The 21249-nt window shown below is 39.6% G+C and overlaps 1 protein-coding gene across 1 annotated transcript in view; it reads right to left on the minus strand.

Annotated features, from left to right (window-relative positions):
- LOC120806183 (astrotactin-2-like) overlaps positions 1-21249 on the minus strand; it is a 249816-nt gene that overhangs the window by 20847 nt on the left and 207720 nt on the right. The window contains exon 19 of the mRNA XM_040157035.1: positions 18943-19091. Coding sequence (XP_040012969.1) covers positions 18943-19091 — 149 coding nt within the window. The remainder of the gene's footprint in view (positions 1-18942; positions 19092-21249) is intronic.

Genomic DNA, 21249 nt, shown 5'->3' on the forward strand with positions numbered 1-21249 from the left:
TTCTAAATACAGCGGGGACAAAAGTGGAGTAGAAGGAGGTAAGAAAAGAGAAAAAAAAGTCGAGTGACAAAGAGACAAACAATGAGAGAGGAAAGGGAAAAGGATGGCGAGTGCTCTAATGTTTTATGATTTCAGATGTGGTCAGGGGGAGGAATGATGATGTCAATGGATGTTTTGATAATCAGAATAACTCATGGATCCGATGAAAGACTACAGCAAAGTTCAGGACCAATCATTTGTGAGTGTTTAAGTAGGGGTGAGTTGATGTATTGTATGTGACATGCCAAAATCAAACGGCAGATCTACTGCCTCGTGCCTGTATAGCATAGTGTGCTCGCCGATAGCAACCCTCTCTGACATATAGGCTAGATATTGATCAGTGCTGGGTCACAAGTTTTTTTTATGTTTTACAGCCATATTGAAAATTTAGCCATTGAAAATTTAGCCTGTAGACAAATGAACAAACAAATACATTGATAAACATACACTTCTCCCGGAAGGCTTTGGATGACACCAATAATAAAAAAAATCAGGCAAAAGTCCTTTAAAAGGACAGGAGGGACGAAGAGATTATATGGCAAGCTGCTTCCATCCAATGTTCTGCTGTTGCTTTCTGTGTGCATGGCTAGCTAAATGTGAAAGAGTATTCAAATATGTTCACATCAGAGGCTTATGGCATACCTATGACAGGTGACTTCCTTCCCTTCTTTCATGGGACCAATCCATAGAACCCTTAGAGGACCTGTACCTGAGTTTTGCATAATTTTAGGTGTAATAAGTGGATAAGAAAGGATTATGTGAAAGAGGCATGTTTGGAAAGTGGCAGTGAAAAGAAAGGAAGTTACAACCAAGGTGTTGGATAAGCACACACATTTGTCTTAAATTTAGACAACCTGACTTCAACTTCCAACTCAAACCAAGAAATTTTCTGTTGTGACCGAAATTTGAATTTTTAGCTGAAATTGATTTAACCCAAACCATAACTTATGACCCTTCGTGTGACAAGGGCTTCAATTACCAAGCCTTTATTTGTTACTGTCTAAAAGGATAAATCTAAAAAAATCCGAACAGTTCATGATAAACTTTTGCCGTAAATGTATAATTCACTTATGAGTTATTAAGGACACAAAGTACTGAATATGCAATTATCAAATGTGTTGATCTTAGTGTTTATACTGTAGCTAGTCTGCAACACTGTTCCTTAACAGTTTTTGGTCCAAGATCAACACATGAAATGAAAATACCCATGTGTACTAACAGTTAAAAATGTTATATCTCCCAGGCATTAAAAGAGAGGCATAAGCATGAGTTTAGCTTAGTGGCATTAGGCAATGCGTCACAATTGGACATTAGATGTTCAGTGTGAATGGACCAGTTACTGTATGTTACTGGCAGTACAGTGAAGTGCTTTAGTTAGTTTGATCCCGCTGAAAGACTAAACAAAAGACAAATGTTTTTGGTCTGGTCTTCAGTGGCTCTTGAGTGTCTTAATGTATAATTATCAATTTAAGGACTCAGCAGGAGAACACTGTGTGTGTTTTAGTACTTTTTCATAATCATATACCCTTACCTAGCAAACCTTACCCACACATTCCATGGGTCAAACCCCTTTTTTAAACAGAGCCATCTGAAAGCTGTAAATTGTTATGCAATTACATAAATATAAGACCAGTATGCAGGTTTAGTAGGGGTACACAATGTACTATCATGTGCACACAGTAAAGAGGCTGATATTGGCCTTTTCTATGTGTAAATGTTAGCCAGCGAGAAGCAAATAATTATAATTAATGAAAATCAAACAAGGAAACATTCTAAACTAACATTGTAGAATAGAGGACATTTTCGTAGGGAATCATAGAAACAGCAGTTTCTATGTGAAATATACATAATATATAAGAACCCCGTCACACGGTGATGACTCCTTGAGAGTGGTGAAAGGTATCTGGAAGTATTGTTCACTGCATGTAACTATTAAAAAGCAAAGTAAACATAATTTACGAGCATTCAGTTTTTAGGAGTGGTTAAACTGGAAGGTGGATTCTGGTGTTTGATCTTAGGACCGCAGAACCTTGAACACAAGTCCAAATTCATTCTCAGAAACATTTTAACTGAACTAAAACTATGTGTTAATCTTTTAAAACGTGGCGTTAAACTTTAAGCACATTGCGGTGGTCTTGCTCTGTATCTCTCCCAATCAAGCCACAGCTTGATTCAAAGTAGAACGAGAGGAAATTCCAGCAACACTTGCTGCATAACAGTAATTTATGAATCAGCAGCACATGGTCTAAACATTAACAAAGGCAATATGCTAAAACACAGCGGACTGGGTCTGTGGCAGGGTCTGAAATGACAGCAGAATTAGAACACGTTTGCACAAACAACTGGACTGAATGAATGGGAGGGATGAATGAGCAGACTGAACTTCAAAACCATGACAAAATGATTGTATGACTCAACTGCTAAACTGGAAGTGTTTTTTTACAAGCCACTAGCACACATGTTGGCACACATGTATTCTACTGAGGACTTTCAATCACCTTCTGCCTCCAAGGTAGTAGCTTTTAAGTGCTTGCATACCAATCTAGCATTAGGTAATGATAAACACAATCTATTTCATTAACTGTAGAATAAGATATTAAAACCCACCAAGAAGCAGCATTTATGGCTCTAACCTTCTGAGGGGTTGCTCATAGGGAAGGCCTGTGGTCCGTCAACATTTCTGTCAATACCAAAGCCAAAACAGCACACAGCTGGCAAAAATTAAGGCCCTTGAAATTCTATTACGGTAAAAGCCATTTTGCGTGTTCTCCAGCTTACATGCCGATGGTAAATGCCAGGTGACCTTTTTTTAGTGAGCGGGGGTGGGGATGGGGGTGGGGGGGACCCGACAAATAATATAAATTTGTGGGAAAATGATGAGACAGGCTGACAGACAGCGGACAAAGGGAACCACTCTGACTCAAACACTCACAGACCTAGTAACTATGCAGTTGCAAACAAATCAAGTCAAGTTTATTTGTACAGACCAATATCATATATAGTGTCTCAAAGGGCCTTGCTAGGCCACAACAGCAACAGTTCCTTAACCAGACTGACCCGAATTCTAAGATGACAAGGAAAACCCCTCTCAAAAAACCTTGGCACATAACAAAAGAAAAAAAAAGGAGGTGATGGGGGTGGGGACGTGAGGGGAGGGGAAATTCAAAGTGAGATCCTTCCTTCATGGGCAGCATGGGGTGCAATAGTGGCCGTAGGTGGGACAAAAAATAAACAGTTTAAACAGTAGAAACATTGAAAGAAAACAGTGTGATTATAAACTAACAAACGCATACACAATGTCAATGTATACAATTTACTGTATACAGCGATGTAATATATGTACTTATATGACATAAAGTACATGTGTATATATGCATAATTACATGTAAGCAGACATACACAAGCGCAACACACGTTCACCTTATTTGCCCGTAAGGGGCTGAATGTGTGTGCATGGTGGCACAGTGGCATTTCATCTGATGTTGGAAGCCAGACTTGCTATACTGTTCTCCCTGACATATCATTTCAATTACACTACTGAATGCAGGCAGGGTGTAATTGCCTCCGCCATTAGCTGTGTTTGTGTTTGTGTGTTTGTGTGCATGGGTGTGTGTGTGTGTGTGTGTGTGTGTATGTGTGTGTGACTGTGTGTGTGTGTGTGCGTGTGTGTGCGTGTGTGTGTGGTGTGTGTGTGTGTGACTGTGTGAATGAGAGAGAGAGTGCACGTGTAAATTCTCAAGGTCAGTGGGTTCACACATTAGGGCTTTTTTTTTTTTAACTGCTCAAAGAGAAAATATGAGGGAAAGTGGCAGAAGAACAAAATCACTGTAGTAAAAAGCACTGTTTATTCACTTTCTTAGCTAAGAGGTCAGTTTATTAAAGATAAATGTATCTAAAATTAATTACATTTTTGGATTCTTTTCCACAATTTTAAGTTATAGTTAATATTGTGAATCATTTGCTAGTAGATAATCAAAGGTTTAAGAAATTCTGTAGGGTACAATGTTTTTTAAATTATAAATAAGAATATCCTGCTTTTAATATGCCGTTGAGAATATTATGTTCTATGTCACATATATTTAGTTGGTCTCTGTCTTATTCTTACATATTAAGAATTTTTTCTGTTAATCTTTCATTCTGTCTCTCAAATTATGTTTCTGTTTGTCCTCAAACTGCCCTCTTTCTCCTTTTTTGCTGTGTCAATCTTACTCTTCCAACCTACTATGAGTCCAGGCAATTGGTCAGTGGACTCAAACAAAACAGCAAAAGCAAAAGCTTTATATTAACAAACAAATCAAAAGCTTTATATTTCCTGTGGGCTGCCAAACCTGTTCTGGGCCTCTTCTGTTAAACTGTCAGCACTCAACCTTCCACTCCCCACACTAGGCCTACACAACGTCACCTTCCTCCCTTCCTCTCTCTCTCACACACACACACACACACACACACACACACACACACACACAGAGTAGACATTACACAGGTATACACATACTGTCACATGGAGTCCATGTCATGGAGTGCCACCTATGGCAGGAAACTCAAGGTAAAAAACAAAAACAAGGCACACACTTAAATGTATTAATGTGTTAGAGGGGCTTGCAGCACTGTATGAAATAGATTTCTCCAAGCAGGCTGAGTTACATATAATTGTCCAAGTTTTTCTGATCAGGTAGAAGGACATCCCTTTGGACAACCCTCCAGAGACACTGTGTTGGCAGAAAGATAGATCAGTTATTTATGAAAACAGTTTTTTCATTGATTGAGACAGCAAGTTAAATAGACTGGGATGAAATTATGTGCTTACTCTAATGCAGCATCATGTATTAAACTGCATACTGTATCGCCCTTATGCACACATATATTCAGTTTGAACTGCCCTTGTGCCATTATAATCTAAGGACCTCTTTATCAGGTCATGGAGACTCTCTGTGTTGGCCCGGGTTTAGACTGTAGAGTGCCATGTGCCCTGTCTGATACATACCGAATTGCCAGCAGCTTCTTTTTACCTGACAGCAAGTAGCTGCACCTGAAGGCTTGTAGCTTTGCTCTTCAAGTAAGCAAGTAGCAAGGTGTTGCAATAATTTAGAAGAAAAAAAAAATCTATAGAAAAAGTTATCACACTGCAAGTTAGATATATTTAAATGAATGAATATACAAAATAAATAAATGATTAAGCAACAGGTATGCAGACAGAATAATGTCAAACCCGTCAGACAAGTTTTCAAGATTATACTGCTCTCCAAGTCATTCCAAAGTCAGAGATGTACAAATATAAAAAGTTCAGACACCTTTGTGGAAACTTAAAACTTTCTTCCTTGCTTCACTGTACCATTGTCATGATCAACAGAACATCATCAACTATGAACATTTTTTTTTTGTAGTATGAAAATATACATACATGTTTTTCTTTCGACTTTTGTGGTATATTTGAAAAATGTTCTTTTTAACCATTGCTTAGAACAATAAGTCATTCCAATTAACTGAGAGGCACAACAGCATATCATCAGCATTACAACAAAACAAGGCAGCTGTCTACCCGTTCTCTGATTCTGTCACCCAAAGGTATCATATCCTAGACTCTTAGTCTTCTTCGAGTATACACTATGCTATAGTTTGAGTTTAATGCCAACATCAGCATGCTAACATGCTCACAATAAAACTGCTAACATGCTGATGTTAAAGGAACACCAAAGTTACTACAACTTATCCAGGGTGGAGGGAGACATGAATGTAGGTACCATATTTCATGGCAATCAATCCATTATTTGTTGAGACATATTACTCAAAACCACAAATATCAGCCTCATGGTGGCCATAGAGGAAAAGTCAGGTTTCATACTCTGGGGACCATGAATGCCTTTGCAAGATTTCCTGGCAATCCATCCAGTGGTTGTTGAGATAGTTCAGTCTGGACCAAAGTGGTGGTGTGGTCGAACAGCCGACATTGCCATCCCTAGACCCATGCCACTAGTGTGGCTAGAAAGTGTACTGCTCCTAGAGTTGAACCTTACATGTAGCATAAACCCAAAGATAACATTCCCCTGCCCTAACCTATAAATTAGAATATCATAATACACAGTTTCAAATTCTGCATTAAGCAGCATTAACTTAGCAGACATCTGCATCTGCATTTGACTGCAAGCTGGGTCCTATGCTATCTATAGTGTCTGAAAGAAGTGCAAACAAATCCAAAATATATAAGAAACACAACAGACATTATTATAGATGCCACCAGACAGTGGGAATTAAGGTCTCAATTCAGGCAGCGTTTTAATGTAATCCCTCTGAATCTAAAATTTTTCCAACAAATATATACAACTATGTGTAATTTTATTGGAGGCTAATTACAATAACTGATGCATGCATTCTACAAACACAATGTTGGTTTCCCAAAGTGACCAGCCATTGCACCTCCACACCACCCTTTTAACTGTATCTTTTACTAATTTATTCACTAAACAAACTATTTACAAAACATTTCCTAAATGTAATGACTGACGAGATTACATGTTGTTGTTGAGCAGTAGGAAATACAATGAACAGCTCAGTGGAAAACTTGATCTTGATAACACGTTCATTTGCAAGAGTAATAAGAATATTACGTCAGAGCCTTACAGTTATCTGAAATTAATCAACTTCCTTCCAGCTAATAATAATTGAGTTTTCACCCAGGCCATGGTATAATCAAAGATAAGATGTGATATTAGAAGCTAAAGTAACTTATTGGTCTGAATGAAAACAGAGTAAAACAAGTTAAGCAGATATAATGGAAAAATGAATGAATTAATTATTTCATCATCCCCTGGGACAAATTTGATGTTTAATTTCACTGTCAACCTGTCAATCATACACAGTGCAATCATATTTCTGCAGCTCTGTGGACTGATTATATTGCAGACAGAAATGAAATGAGGTCATAACTGAACAACAATAACCAGAAGTGGCAAGTATGGAGCTCCTCGTTGATTGTCAAACTGAAAGATGTACCATGCACACAAGAGTTAATTTTTTCCTCATCAAATGTGAACATTTTGAACAACGCTCCAATAACGTCTGCTATTGTATATACTCAGTGGCAACATGGTCAGTGCCCTGCCTATTCATCAGATTCTTTGTGCCGGACATTCCTGGGTTCCTCTCAGAACTGTGTGGCACACTGAGAATGACGTTCAGTTTGACAATGGCCTGCCTCTGCCCTTTCACAAGAAAATGCCCTGCATAACAAGAAACTGGGTCAGGTGTGGTGGTTCGTCATGGACTAATGGCCCCCTGGGTCCACATTTTAATGTGACCCGTGTGTGGTCTGTTTTTACTGCCCCCGGTTCCTTTTACTGTGGCTCTGTCTCCCCCTGGGTCTGTCCTTGGCACTAAGAATAGACCTCAGGGTGTTGATAGGCTGTTGGCTCATGTCTTACCGTGATGCTGCACTGTATTGACCGGTTGATGTGCACTGCCATCCTCTACCTGCTGCACCACAAGACCGGTGGGCTATCATGGTTTCAGCTGGCTCTGTGGTATAGCTTCTTGACTCTTAAGCTAGCTTTATACTTTCCGTATGTGCGATAACATTAGGGTGCGCTAGGGTACACGCGACATAAATTTCATCATCAGAGGGTGCACAGTGTGTCTGCAGCTGTCCATGCTCTCATCTTCATGGAAGTAATGAAGAAATAATGGAGGCCTTACACTGAAACCGCCCGTGTCAAGTCCGTCTGTGTACTGGCAAGTATAGGTGTTGTGTGGTGGTCATTCTGTGTAATAAATCTGTATGTTGGTGGTCAGTCAGGCTTGTAACTGGGAGTGTGTTATGGCAAAGCTTATGTAAAACACAACAGTGGTTATCCATTGAAACCTTGGTTCAATGGCTACAGGTGCAGCTTCCTGTAGCCATAGAACTTGGGATACAGGCCAGTTCTCATGGTCTGTTTGCCCATGAAAAAAGGCTAAGCAAAGTCCTTATTTATGTTGGGGATCCCTAGTTTCTCCCTGCATAGTTTATGTTAGTACTTTTTTGGATTGAAATGAAGTGATTTTCTTTTCCTTTCACATCTTTCCGTGGCATTTCACAGGATTATGTGAAAGATGCAATGGAATCATTTAGTATTGATTAGTGAGAAGGTGGGTTATTTGATTATAGAATTACCGTGGTGATGTGTCGAGTTGAACTGTTCATTTGAGGGTGGACAAAATATTAGAAACACTTTTCATTACAATGCAATACAATTCAACGACACAACAATGTTGTGTTTTGTGGCTGACAGGAGCACAGATACTGTATCAGCAACAAGATGTGCCTAAGGAATGATAATAATAGCTTAAAAAAAAATGGGCCGGGTCGTTTGTCCTTTACTGTATATTACTGCAGAGAGCAATTCCATCAGGAGTAAATATTTATTTCTAACATTAAGTGTTTGCATTGCCCTGAACTGGAAAGTAAGACTAATCAATCCCAATATTTTGCTTAAATGCATTTTAAATCGATTCTAGCTAGCACCAAATTCCACAAAAATCAAGTCCACATCACCATAAGTTCTGTCAATTCATAACATCCTAAAATTTAATTAGTATCCTTTTGACTGATAGGGACACAATGCCTCACAGCAAACACAATGATGAATGAAAAGGAAGGCACTGAGGGGAAGCATCCTTATCTTGTCTCAATTACAATCAAGCACAAATCCATTACTGTGAGTTAGAGGTTCCATGAACACACATTAAGTGTCCATATTAACATAAGGGACATCAAGGAAGTGTCATGGTTATTGAGGGAAGGAGAAAAAAAAAGAAAATCAGGAAAGTTGACGAGAGAGACAATAACTGTGTGTGTGAAGAGGCAAAATGGGAAAGGGAATGCAGAAAGCCCTTGGCCCCCTGCCTGCAATCTGCAATCTGCTGATGGCGAGGCTCGTGATGAGGAGGTGCACAGCGTCCATTTTTAGCGATGAGGTCATCTTTAATTAACAAAACAAAGAGAGTCAGCTGTGTCACTCCAATCTGTTATCTGCACCCATGCTCAAGGACACCGTTTATCTCCATATAATTCAATCTCTTTGAATGAGGGCTTATCGACGCTTTGAAGGGGCATTCTTGGTCTCAACCAATAATGGAGCTGTTACATAAACAGGGGAGGGGGATACCACTGACCCTGATTGCAGAGGAAAGGGGGGACATGAGGGAAGTAGTGAGGTATGTAGAGGTATGAGTTATGTGACAGAAAAGGAGAGTAAAGTAGAGGAAGATCCACATGTCATGTATCCAAATAAGCTGTCTGTGTGAGCTGGGAGGAGGAAACTGGAACTAAAATAAGGGCAAAGATCAAATGGCTAATCTGTTTCTCAGTCCAACAGTGCCAGCATGAGGTGACATCATTGCTGTGTAACCCTCAGTGCTGGTGCTGTCTGTGTCCCTGTTCCCCTCCTCTACATTGTGATCTCTCTTTCCTCTCATGTCTTTTCTGCCACTTTTCTCTCTGTTCTTCTCAATTCACTGTGCCTTTCCACATTTTCATACAATCTCTTCTCACTCTCTCGTTCGCGCCAGCCCTTGCAATTTTCCTGCTCTGCCCTGCACTCAGTTGTTCTTAATGTCACAAAATCAGGTGTCATACAGCGGTGACGCAACACAGAGAGACTCACAGGTTTTTAATTAGCACTGAGCACTGCATTTGTGTGAGAGTTGTGGGAAGCACAGTGCTACGCTGATGAGCGCTTTCACAAAAAAGTGTCACCTCAGCATAACTGTGATTTAAGGACAAGCCACCCAAATTAGCAGCTGACAAGACAATAGAGGGATTGTAAAAATGGGATGAGGGAACTCAGAGGCTTTTTGAATTCAGCCAGTAAGGGGTACTTTTGGTTAAGCCTTTTAATAGACAATTGTCATCACATTTTTGGTGTGTTCCATTTTTTCTGGGAACTCCCAGTGAGATACACAGGAAGTAGATCTGAAGGATGTTTGACATTACAGTGTAGGTAAGCCACTAATTATTTCCATGCAGTCAAAACACAGTCTTGCATCCTTTTGCATGAGAATCTGCAGTTTCAACCATGGTATAAGGTGTTCACTCTTATAATTGGTGTGGTCACAAATGCCAAATCTAAATAGCCTTGGAGGGTTTTATTTTTTTATTTGATCACAGGTTTAAAGCACAGTTTATGACATGCTTTCAGGGTCAATACAGTATATTTTAAATAACTTACCGTTGCTAATCCTTTGTTTGCTTTGTCACTTATTTTTGGTTGTTGCAGGTATTAGAGCTACCTCTAGAGACTTCTTTAAAAGCATTTATCCATTTTAATGCTCCTTTCAAATTTCTTAATATTATCCGTGATTGTCAATATCTTCCTACATATTACAGCTGGTTTGACCTATTGCTGTAGAGGAATGCTGAGTCCCGCACTAATACATCAGCACTGCCTATCTAACTGGCTTCTCTGTAAATGCTGCCTCTGCCTTGGTGTGCCATCTAGAGGCCTGCATGAGGCCCAGTGAAGTGGATCACTCATTTGAGCATATCCATCACTGATGTGGCTGAAATCATAGGGGGAGAAGAAGCTTGTAAAATAAACTACACAAGGGTCCAAGACCCTTAAGGTAGGAATGAACAGTCTGAATAATAAGATCAAGTTAAATATACAAAACTCCATAGACCTTTCTTATTAATTCTTAATAAAAATTAATTAATAAATAAATAAAAATGAAAAAAGGAGAGACTGACAAATAAGTAGCAATACATGACATTTTATGTAGTTATTCCCTTTTGCTGAAATGGTACATAATTAAAACCAAAGTAGTTCATGAACAGTTTTGATCGATAATTTCATCTCCATATTACTGTGGTGAACAAAATGCCATCATTAAAGAAACACTTAACCTTTTTTATTTTACATTATTTATATGCTTTCCAAATGTGCCAACAAATACTTTTCTAAAGAAGCAGCTGTTTGCAGATAGGGTTTTCAGAATATGATGCTTTTCCCTATAGCATTGGTCAATTGGTCAAATCATATTTGCAGGCAGACTTACCAACAGCAGGGTATCATTTGACTTTTGCTCCATATCTTGAAAAATTAGAAGTAAGCAGACAGGGAGGAGGGGGATAAAATAGAGGCACATATTTTTGCGAAAGAGCTATTTTTAAAGGAAACCCTGAACATAGCTCTTTTTCCCCACAGTCATTGCCCTCTAATAGGGTCTACAATCTTTGTTAATCTCTCCTGCCACCAAAACTTACATTTGAACTTGCCTGCCAAACAGGATGAGTTGTCACGTTTGGAGACTGTACAGTATATGGCCATTCAAACTCAACTTTGCATCTGCTTTTTTTCAGCACCTGAATAGATCATAGACAATTTCAATCTGGGATGACCTCATCTTCACCTATGCTTCATCTCAATGAGTCAGCACCCCTCTTGCCTTACTGGCCATGTAGGTACAAGTGATCCGTCTCTCTGTGCTCCATCTGTACATCTGGTACTAGCAGTGTTCGGACTTCTTCTACACTAACCCTCGGGACCTGGATCATGGCAGTAACAACTGTGTCTGCAATACCCTCATTCCCATCGTTAGTTTTCGTGACAATGACAGGATGAATTTTGTGAATAAAACACCATTCGGTAGAGGCGCCTGCTTCACTTGTTGTCTTCTCCTGGTGCCTGCGTATTGCAGCACTTGCTGTTATGCCATCTTGAACAAATAGCCTTAGCTAGCTAACAGCAGGTGTTTCTCTGCTACAGCGACAGAGTTCTTGGGAACCCCCACATTAAAGCAAATTGGCTTGTGATTATATCTCTCAAGCAGGACACTCTACCTTCCATTTCAGCACACTAAACAATGAGTATGGTATTTTTTAGACTGCTCTGTTCAGTGGATGACTATGAAGGAAGTTTAATTAGGAACATCTTGGTCTACACCATGCAGTTGCGAGTTCCTGAGCATGGCTTCCTCTACACTAACTTCCCCAAACTAGATGATGGTGTCATTGCACTCTCTCCCTCTTTTAGTGGTTTTGTTTTATGCAATCAGATGACTGTTTAATGTGACAGTGCCCCCACCTTCAACTCTGCTGCAAAGATAGGTCGATTGTTCTGAGCCGAGATGATCACAGCCTCTCCATGGACCTACCCTGGATGTCATGGTCATGATGTGTCTTACCGGGTGGTACCATTAGAACACTTTGCAGTCTGCCCTCGCCTTCATTAAATTCATGGCTGTTGGTTCGTTAATGATAGCAGACCGTGTATGGCTCAAGTTGCAGTTTTGTGTGTCTGATTCCCCATGGACCCTCTGCATTGAGTAATGGATAATGAGTGTGAAACAATGCTTGAGTGTCTTCAAAGATCAGCAGGAGTGGTTGGCAACATGCCTATGATCTGCAGGTTAAGGTTGAGTGTTGTTATCCTGATTTCCTTATTATCGCAGTCAGTCAAGGTGTAGATTGGGCTCCTACTGATTGGAATGGGTTGCCTTAGTGATACTGTGATGGCAGGGATTTCCCCTACGTCTTCTATGCGCATAGAGCTTCTTAGAGGATGCAGTTTATGTGCAACCAAATAAAAAAAAGGTTATGAATTGCAGTCCCAGGTCTATGACCATAGGTTGAAAGTTCTAACCTTTCAACCTTGTTCTCCTTGGTCTCTTTGGGTTAATGGATGCAGAAGTCATTTGAATGGCCATTTATTATCTTGGCTAACGACAAATGGATAGCATGTCCTGTCCTGGCTGGAGGGCTGTAAAACACCAGCTATATTTTTGCTGATAGAACTAAGTTTACAATGTATAACCTTCCTTCTATGTATTTCTGCAAATCAAACAGCACATATTGTTTCAATCGTCTTTGAAAAATAAAACAAAATCCCTTCTCGGATCCCCCAGTAATGCTTGCATGAAGGAGTTCAAGGGTCAGATAAAGGAAAATCAAAATATTTTAAAAGGCAAAAACACAGCAGTGTCTTAAATTCTCAAGTTATTTAAGAAACCTATACACTTCCCAGCTTCTATAGGATCCGAATGACCAGCAGCATTTATAGTAATGAGATGGGGGTTCCAGCAACAGAAGAGTTAAGGAGGTAACAAAGCTGATCAGAACCATACCAGGTACCTATCTGCTCACATTCCTGGAAGAGGAAACCCCAACTTTAGTATGTGAAAATAAGAGGCTTTCAAGGATAGAAGGGAGCGGTATCTACTACTGGCATATGATTAACTCTTTTCTTTAAGTGCCAGACAACCTCTTGTGATTAACTGCTAATGTGAACACTAAGACCAACTCTGGTGTATGTCAGAGTAATGGTGAGAGGACACATTACAAGTCAACAGTACAGTACTGGAGCCTGTTACTGTGTAGGCACTGTTAATATTTGGCAATGGCAGCCTTAAAGGAGCCCTGAAATAGCCATGGAAAACAACATCAATGGAACAGCTTCTTTGTTTTAAGATAAATTAAATTGGAATTCAGTTTAAAAAGGTGCCCGCACATGATAACCGTCGATAAAAAAAGACAAAAATTGGGGATCTTTCGGGTGTTGCATATTGTCGTAGATAGTGCATGATTCTCTCTCCCATGCTTTACAACCATGCATATATGGGTCAAGACCTAGGTGGTGGTGGGGACACTGAGGGATGCCAGTAGAGCATTATGTCCATATAAACAACAAGATATATGAACTAAGGGCTCAGCTGCTCTCCTTGCACATCAAAGCAGCAAGTCCATCTCCCATTCACTGTTGACCTCAGAGGAAAGATTTGTGAGGGACCAGGGAGAAACCTTCGAGAGAAAAGATGACTTCTTTTTTTTTCCAAAAAGCACTGATAAGTGGGGCGATCTAAGGGGATTGGAGACAGGGGCCTTGTTGTTGATGGTTTGTACAGATGTGAGAGAAATGGGTGATGCTACAAATGACCCGATCCCTCTAAAGCCTTCCTGCTACCAAAAAAGGGGACAAAGACAAGGTAAGAGAGAGGGAATGGTGAGAGATGTCAACAAAGCATGTTAAAAGTGAAAAATGTAACCTTGTGGTGCCTGGTTTCAGAGGCCATGTGAGGGAAGATAGAAGCCATGTTAGTGGAAAAGAAGCACAATAATATCCTAATATATATATATATATATATATATATATATATATATATATATTTGTGTAATATATATCCAATAATACCCCCCTTTATTATCTCTTTTTATTTTGTTCCCTGCTTTTACTTTTAGGACAGTATTTTCTTGAATCAAGGTGAAGACACAAGCAGTAGTGTAAACTGTCCTGACGTATGTGGACATAATGTTGTCCTTTCTGTGTTTACAGCCAAACATAGAGCTATCCTCAGTTAAGATGATGATGGGAGAAAATGTCACTGTAATGCAATGAATGATGATGCATTTGTGTTTAGAGTAAGACGTAAGCCAGAGTACACTGAGCAAGAAACTGACAAATTGCAGGGAGAGGCCTAGGCAGTATTAGAATCAGCCAGTGAGCTAACATCATTGATCCTTACACCATCCAGCATAATGATGAAGGGTGTAATAAATTGAGAAGACACTTCCGAACAACACATTCAAACTTTGACATGACTTCTCCACTCAGCATTGATGCCCACTGCCAGGGAATGTGCATCCCTGTAGTACGATATATTATGAACAGAGGTGTGAACATTTCTAGAATTTTCATCAAGTGAGAGGGAGTCACATTAGCGACATTTATGGATCTTAGCTTAGAAGAAGATACCATTCACAGTTAAGACTCTCGAGGACTCTGATTGCATCCTGATACATGCAGGAAGCTGTTGAAAAACCTGAGCCAAAAGAGTGGCATATTACATCTTTTGAATCAGCTTATTAACATGGATGAAGGTGTCACCCAACTTGTCGATAAACTCACTGCAATCCAAAACAGAAACAACTCCTCATCTGCAGTGATAACTGGAGAGACAACAGGGTTTTGGAGGTTTTAAAAAACAACTTATCCCCACATATCCCCCATAAGGTGATGATAATTTTGAATGACTCTTACTCTGCTGATGTTTCTGTGGAGTTTTCAACAGCAAATTGATAAGCAAGGATGTGTGTGTGTGTGTATATGTGTGTGTGTGTGTGTATGTGTGTGTATGTGTGTATATATATATATATATATATATATATATATATATATATATATAGATATATATATATATATATAACCATTAACCTGAAAATATGTGGCTATATTTAAGCATTTGAATGTCATTAAAATCAGATTTTTACATTTCACATGTGTGTGTATGTAGCACCTAAAAAATGGAAATTAAAATGTTTGGATGCAACCTGGATTGATAACACATCTGTGATCCATTTTTAAATCAGGCTGCTTGGATAGCCCTGAAAAATGTGTCAGCAGGATAACAGCAGGTAGCACACAGTGTTTTCCTAGTGAGTTGAATCTCTGGAATAAAGTCCCTCTTGCAATTAGAGAGGCCAAATCTGTGGAAACCTTGAAGTGGAAAAGAGCCCTATTCATTCTTACTGTCATATGACCGATCGTACAAATGTCTAGCTCAGGAGGGATACAGTCTGCTCTCCTGTCCTAGTCTAGACAGTGCTGACATAGAAACGTGGCTTTGGGAACCCAGTGAGGGCGGCATCCAAGTGTCTGCATCTCTACACTGTCTGTCTGCCATCTGTATGAGTGTGCACATGGCTAAATGTGTGACTCATGCTCAGCGTGGCTGAGTGTTTGTGTGTGGCTGTCTGTTTATCTTTCCTCTCTCTCAGACACCAGCCCGAAGCAGTGTTTCAACTTGGCAATGAATGCGGATGCAGCCTCGGCTTCTGTGGATGCCGGCGCCGGTTGAATCCCTTCCCCTGGATGCAGGTGCTACCCTTACTACGGACGATGTTGGCAATAGCCTAAGTCCCATCTCCCCACCACACCACGTTTATCTGTGTTTCATCTGCCTTCCGATTTCAGTGGCACTTTCCAAGTAACTTTCCTTTATACTCTTTTGTCCCAGCACATACAGTATTGCTGCCTGAGCATCACTTTTTGACTGCGTCTGCCCAAAGATTTCCTTTATATTTCCTTTATTTATATTTTAGTTTTTTGGCTGTTTTTGCCAATTTGATATTTTGTTTTTTCTTTCAAGGCTATCCTATGTATATTCGGTGTGGTACTATGTCTTTTCAGTATGACAGTTTATTTTGTGATTGATTTTGGGTTAGTCAAAAGCTTTATATCCGGCTATGAAAAATTTTGTTTGTACTTTTAGTCAAAAGGTATTGCGATTGTCTTTCAGTAATGATGAAACTACCCTGTCCCTTTTTTTTTTTTTCAGTTGTGACATAAACTGGGGGCAATTCCGAATAGCTTGTTCAAACTGTGCAATTTGATCACATAAAAACCTTAGTGGTGGGAAGACCATCTTTGTGTTTCACTTACATTTAATAACATTTCTAACTACAAAACTGCAACAAGTCTTGTTTTCCATAATATTCCCACTGTAACACTTGAAAATTGAATCTGAACACCTCACGCTACCCTATATTGCCAACTATCAGCCCTGACTAAGCTTTGGATCAGGATTTTTCCCTACGATTGTCTAGATTGTCAAGTATGGTTTACAGTAAATCAGCCGAATAATCCTTTAGTGTGTACCCACCCTTAGATGTTGGAGAAGAAGGCTTGACTGCAAGCTCACTGGTTCAAATCATCACATAGTCTTGGAAAATATGAACAGGGAAAATGAAGTAGAAACACTTGCTTTCCAGAAAACCACCAAGATGCCCTCAAGCAAAGTATTTATCCCCCAACTGCTCCATTAGAGTTGCTCAGTGGCCAACGGTAGACTGGTTTCACTGGCAGCTTCCACAGGGGAATGTGTGTGTGTGCATGTGTGTATCTGTCTACGAAAGTCAAGAGGAGCACTGTTGATAAAAAAGTAACGAGGGATGACTTGAGCTTGAGAGCATGAGATGAGTGTGTTACTTTGTATATACAAGGTGCGCAGGGCACAAGGCTAAACTGGATTTCTGATTTATCTCAGCTTTAGGTTTCATTATACAGACTTCCCTTTTCCTAGAAAGTGCCTATGAGATAGCCCTTAATTAAGAAGCCAGCAGTGGGTGCAGGGAGTACAAATCCAATAATTTCAAAATAAGTCAGAGTAAGTGTGAGAAAATGATACTTCTCATACATTGTGCCTTTTTATTTGCTGAGTCCGGAGAACAAGATCTCATCATTTTAAGAGGCTGCTATTTTTTCATAAATCTACCCCGGCAATGCCTTCCAAGTTTGTATCAGCAATCTTGATCCACACATTTTGGAGAACAATGGAGGTTTTGAGTAGCTACAGTTTTTAGTACTTGCAGTGGAAGTTGGAGCTACCCAGATACGTCCCCATTCAGTTCATAATGATGTTTCCACTGATAGAGAACCTATGGCCTGGGTTCCCTGCCAATTAACATGACCTACTCCACACTAACAGGGTCATATACAGTGAGTCCAAAAGACTCACTCAAGTTGTATTTCAACTTTGCAGCTTTGTCCAGAAACTTAAAGAATGTTGACAGAGTAAAACAAGACAGACATGACTAACAGCCAAAAATAAAGAGTGACAGACATAAAGGGGAGAGAAAAAGAGAAAAGCGAAAAAAGAAAAGACGAAGACAATGACTTCCCTTCTGTATATTATATTGTCTGTTATGACATGATTTATAGTGGTGACTGGCACGTAGCAGAGTGAGTCACCCACACCATCTGCCCCTTCCTACCTCACCTCTGCCAGCATGCCTGTTTCTAGCTGTCTGTACCCTCTCTGTGCTCGCTGGTGCCCACGCTTCATCAGCACCCCTCCCAGGGGTGATGGATGGCCTGTCCATACTTCCCAATGACTAAAGCCGGCTTCATCCAGACGACCTAATTTCCCCAATATTATTAATTTCCTATCACCCTTACTCTGATTCACCCCAGCCCATCATCACAATGAGCATGACCACTTCCCTAGCTCTATGGCAAAATGGTCAGTGCCATTTATGGCGCCTGATAAATTGCCCTACATCATTTTCTCCCATCCTCAACCTAAGCTCCTCCTTCTGTTCTGTATTCAGACCAAAACTTTAACATTATTTCCCACAATTGTAACTTAACGGTTCACATTTTGAGTCTTCCCATGACCTCATCTAACATCTTCAATCTTTTATTTATCTGTGGCATTTAACTATCCTCTCTATTCTCATCATCATCTCATCAATGGCCTAAAGCATGGCTCATCATTGATTTCTCTCTTTACTGTATGTGAGTACAGTCAACAATGTAATTTTCTTTTTATTTGGAGTTAAAACATAATGTGGAACAGAGAATTTGTGAAACTTTCCCAAACTCTGCTAGTCATGAGGCAATCACAGGATTAACTAAATTTAGACGATTTAGAGCCTCTAATCCACCTAATTTCCACAACTGTGGACAGTAGAGGGAAACAAATATGAATACGGTGGAAGATGCAAAACTCACATAGAAAGTGATGATCATCAGGAATAGGACCAACAGTGGTAAACACTGCCACCCAAAAGAGCTGATGAAACTACCAAAATGATCAGAATATACATTTGATCCTCTTTCTCAATTCTTGTTTATATCACTCAAACAATAAACACCAGCGAGTGTAAACCGAGTAAACCAAATTTCCAAATCATGAAGGATTTCACAAAAGTTTAATCTAGATATTAGATAAAAGGTTAACTTTTATATAAGCAAAATAGCTTAAAAAATCAGATCTTGTAGCATTAAGGAAAAAGTTCCAAACTAATTGAAAAAAAATTACCTTTAGAAAACTGTCTGATGAATTTTAAGCCAATAGACAAGCCGACTTCATCGTAGCATAGTATCTATACAGTTACAAAAAGTAAATCAACTCAGGCTTGGGATGCAGTTTTTCTACCTGTGTAGACCTCTGCCTCCGAGGGGTCCTCCACTCGTTTATGCTGGATGATGTAGTCAGAAACCTTGCAGCCAATCAGAGGCTCCACATCCATCCACTCCAGGGCCACCATTGTGCTTGAGGGCTCCAGGTAGGGGGCTAGGCGCAAACTAATGGAGCAACACAGAGAACACAAAGTTTAAGACATGGAAATAAGATGAATATAACAATGAGATCAAAAGCCTACCACAGCTGTTTGTTGCCCTCATCTGCAAATTTCAGATTGAATTGTATGCATGCGTGTGCCGAATGCCCAAAATATGGACCTAGACCAAGAATGGATAAGTAGAAATCCCATGCGGTCAATGCTGTGCTGGAGCAGACACTGTCACACCACCACCAATATCTCACTGGACAACAGGATGGCAAACAGTGGCTTCAAACAAAACAACATTCCAATACCACCTGTTCTCCAGCAGTGTTCCCTGTGCAGTTTTCCCTCTTTCTTCCCTCAAAAGAGATAAAAGAACAGTATTTCCGTTTTGCCTGCCCTCCAGCTGTGTCTTTGACAATGGCATGAGAGAGGTAGGTTATCCCACTTTCATAAAAAGCATGCCACTCTGTTTCATTACCATAGACAATAATAATAAGTACTGCAGGTTTTTACAGGTCTTACATTCTGGCGCTGGTCAGAGTTGGAGTTGGCTGCTGCAGCAACTCTTCTCTGACCCTTTTGTGCCAGCAGGCATGGACCCAGGGAAAGCCTGACCAAAACTCTGGTTTTGGAACCACACCCTTTTTCTCCAATTCCACAACCGCATTCCACAAACAAAACAGCCATAAAAGCATCTTAAACTACTTGAACAACACTTGTACAGCATAATCTCAAGTTTCACGTATCAATGCATATGTCACAAAAACCAGTGCTTTAGGTAAAGTACTGCTAAAGATAAAAGAACAATCACACCACAATTAACATTTAGCAGCTGTTCTGGAGTTTTTGAATGATTGTTGTTCAAATCTGAGTGCTTTATAGGGAATTCTCATCCACGTTGGCTTAAAAGCTGAGGTTCAGCGTTCATTCTTTATTTTGGAAACAACAGGTGAGTTCTATGTGGTGCTTACAGTCTGTATTGCAGGAATATGTAACACATATACTTTTTCCCATGCACAATCATTACAAAATGAGTAGCTGTTAAATTGAGGAATAGATTTTTCTGAGCGTCACAACAACCTCAAAAAGACTCTTTGTATTATCAGAATATGATTTATTTGGCCCAATAAAATCAGAAAGTTCATTAAATTGTTTTCATGCCCTTCATTTGTGCCGTAAGCTAGCAGGAAGTCAGCTGGCTAAGCCAAAGGATGTCTGAAATGCGCACGCTCTCAACCATCTTGGCCGGAGAAGGATTCTACTGCACACTATCTATTGGCCAAAAAACGTCGAAGTGGAAGAAAATATAAATAAATAAATTGTATAATAAATTGAAAGCTTCTCAATAATGTACAATGTAAGCAGTTTAATCCTGCTGCTAATTAGAGAAATAAGAGATAAAATAAAAAATAAAAACTTGTGACTAAATGAGGTCTGTCACACTTGGAAATCCATCCTAAATATGCATCTTGAAGCTAAAATCTACAATGTTTTAAATAATACATATGTATTATATCGGATGTATGTTGAAGTGTGTCCAGTTGATGGGGTACACCTGCTCATCTGACAATGCCATTGCCTTCTAAGTAAGATTAATGTTGATGTTTGGCAATGACATTATCACTCGTTACCAACAATAAGGTGAAATAGATTAAAAAACACTTGATACACTGCTGTCTTTGGTGTTGTTTGAATGTGGCCAAAGGTTGAGTTTTCAGCGTAATTAGTATAGCATCAGCAACTTTGAATTGGTTTGGATCTCTGCCATTAAATTTCTTACGGCATTACCTCCACATGGTGTGGAATTGGCAAAATAAAGAAAGCAATAATTCTGCAAAAGTATAAATTTGGTTATATTTGATAATGTGGGCAGAAAAAAAAAAAAAAGTCATTAGGTTCTTGGACCCCAGAATCCTCTCTTGCAGCTATGCTATATTTTATCCTTGTTAAGCTTTCATTATTATTATAGAGTGGTGCCAATAAATGCTGGCATTCATTCTGGATTTTATTATACCAATAGGCATATTTTGTTTTCATTCTTTAATTAAATGCTTTCAATGTAGCCTTATCCTCTGAAGCCTTGCCCTTTCAACTTCCTGTTTCTCTTTAAAAGGTGGATGACTCACAAAAGCCTTAGGAGTATTGTTAGGAAACCTTGAATGAGAGCATGTTCT

This window comes from Xiphias gladius, chromosome 20, assembly GCF_016859285.1.
Source record: "Xiphias gladius isolate SHS-SW01 ecotype Sanya breed wild chromosome 20, ASM1685928v1, whole genome shotgun sequence".
Lineage (NCBI taxonomy): Eukaryota > Metazoa > Chordata > Actinopteri > Istiophoriformes > Xiphiidae > Xiphias > Xiphias gladius.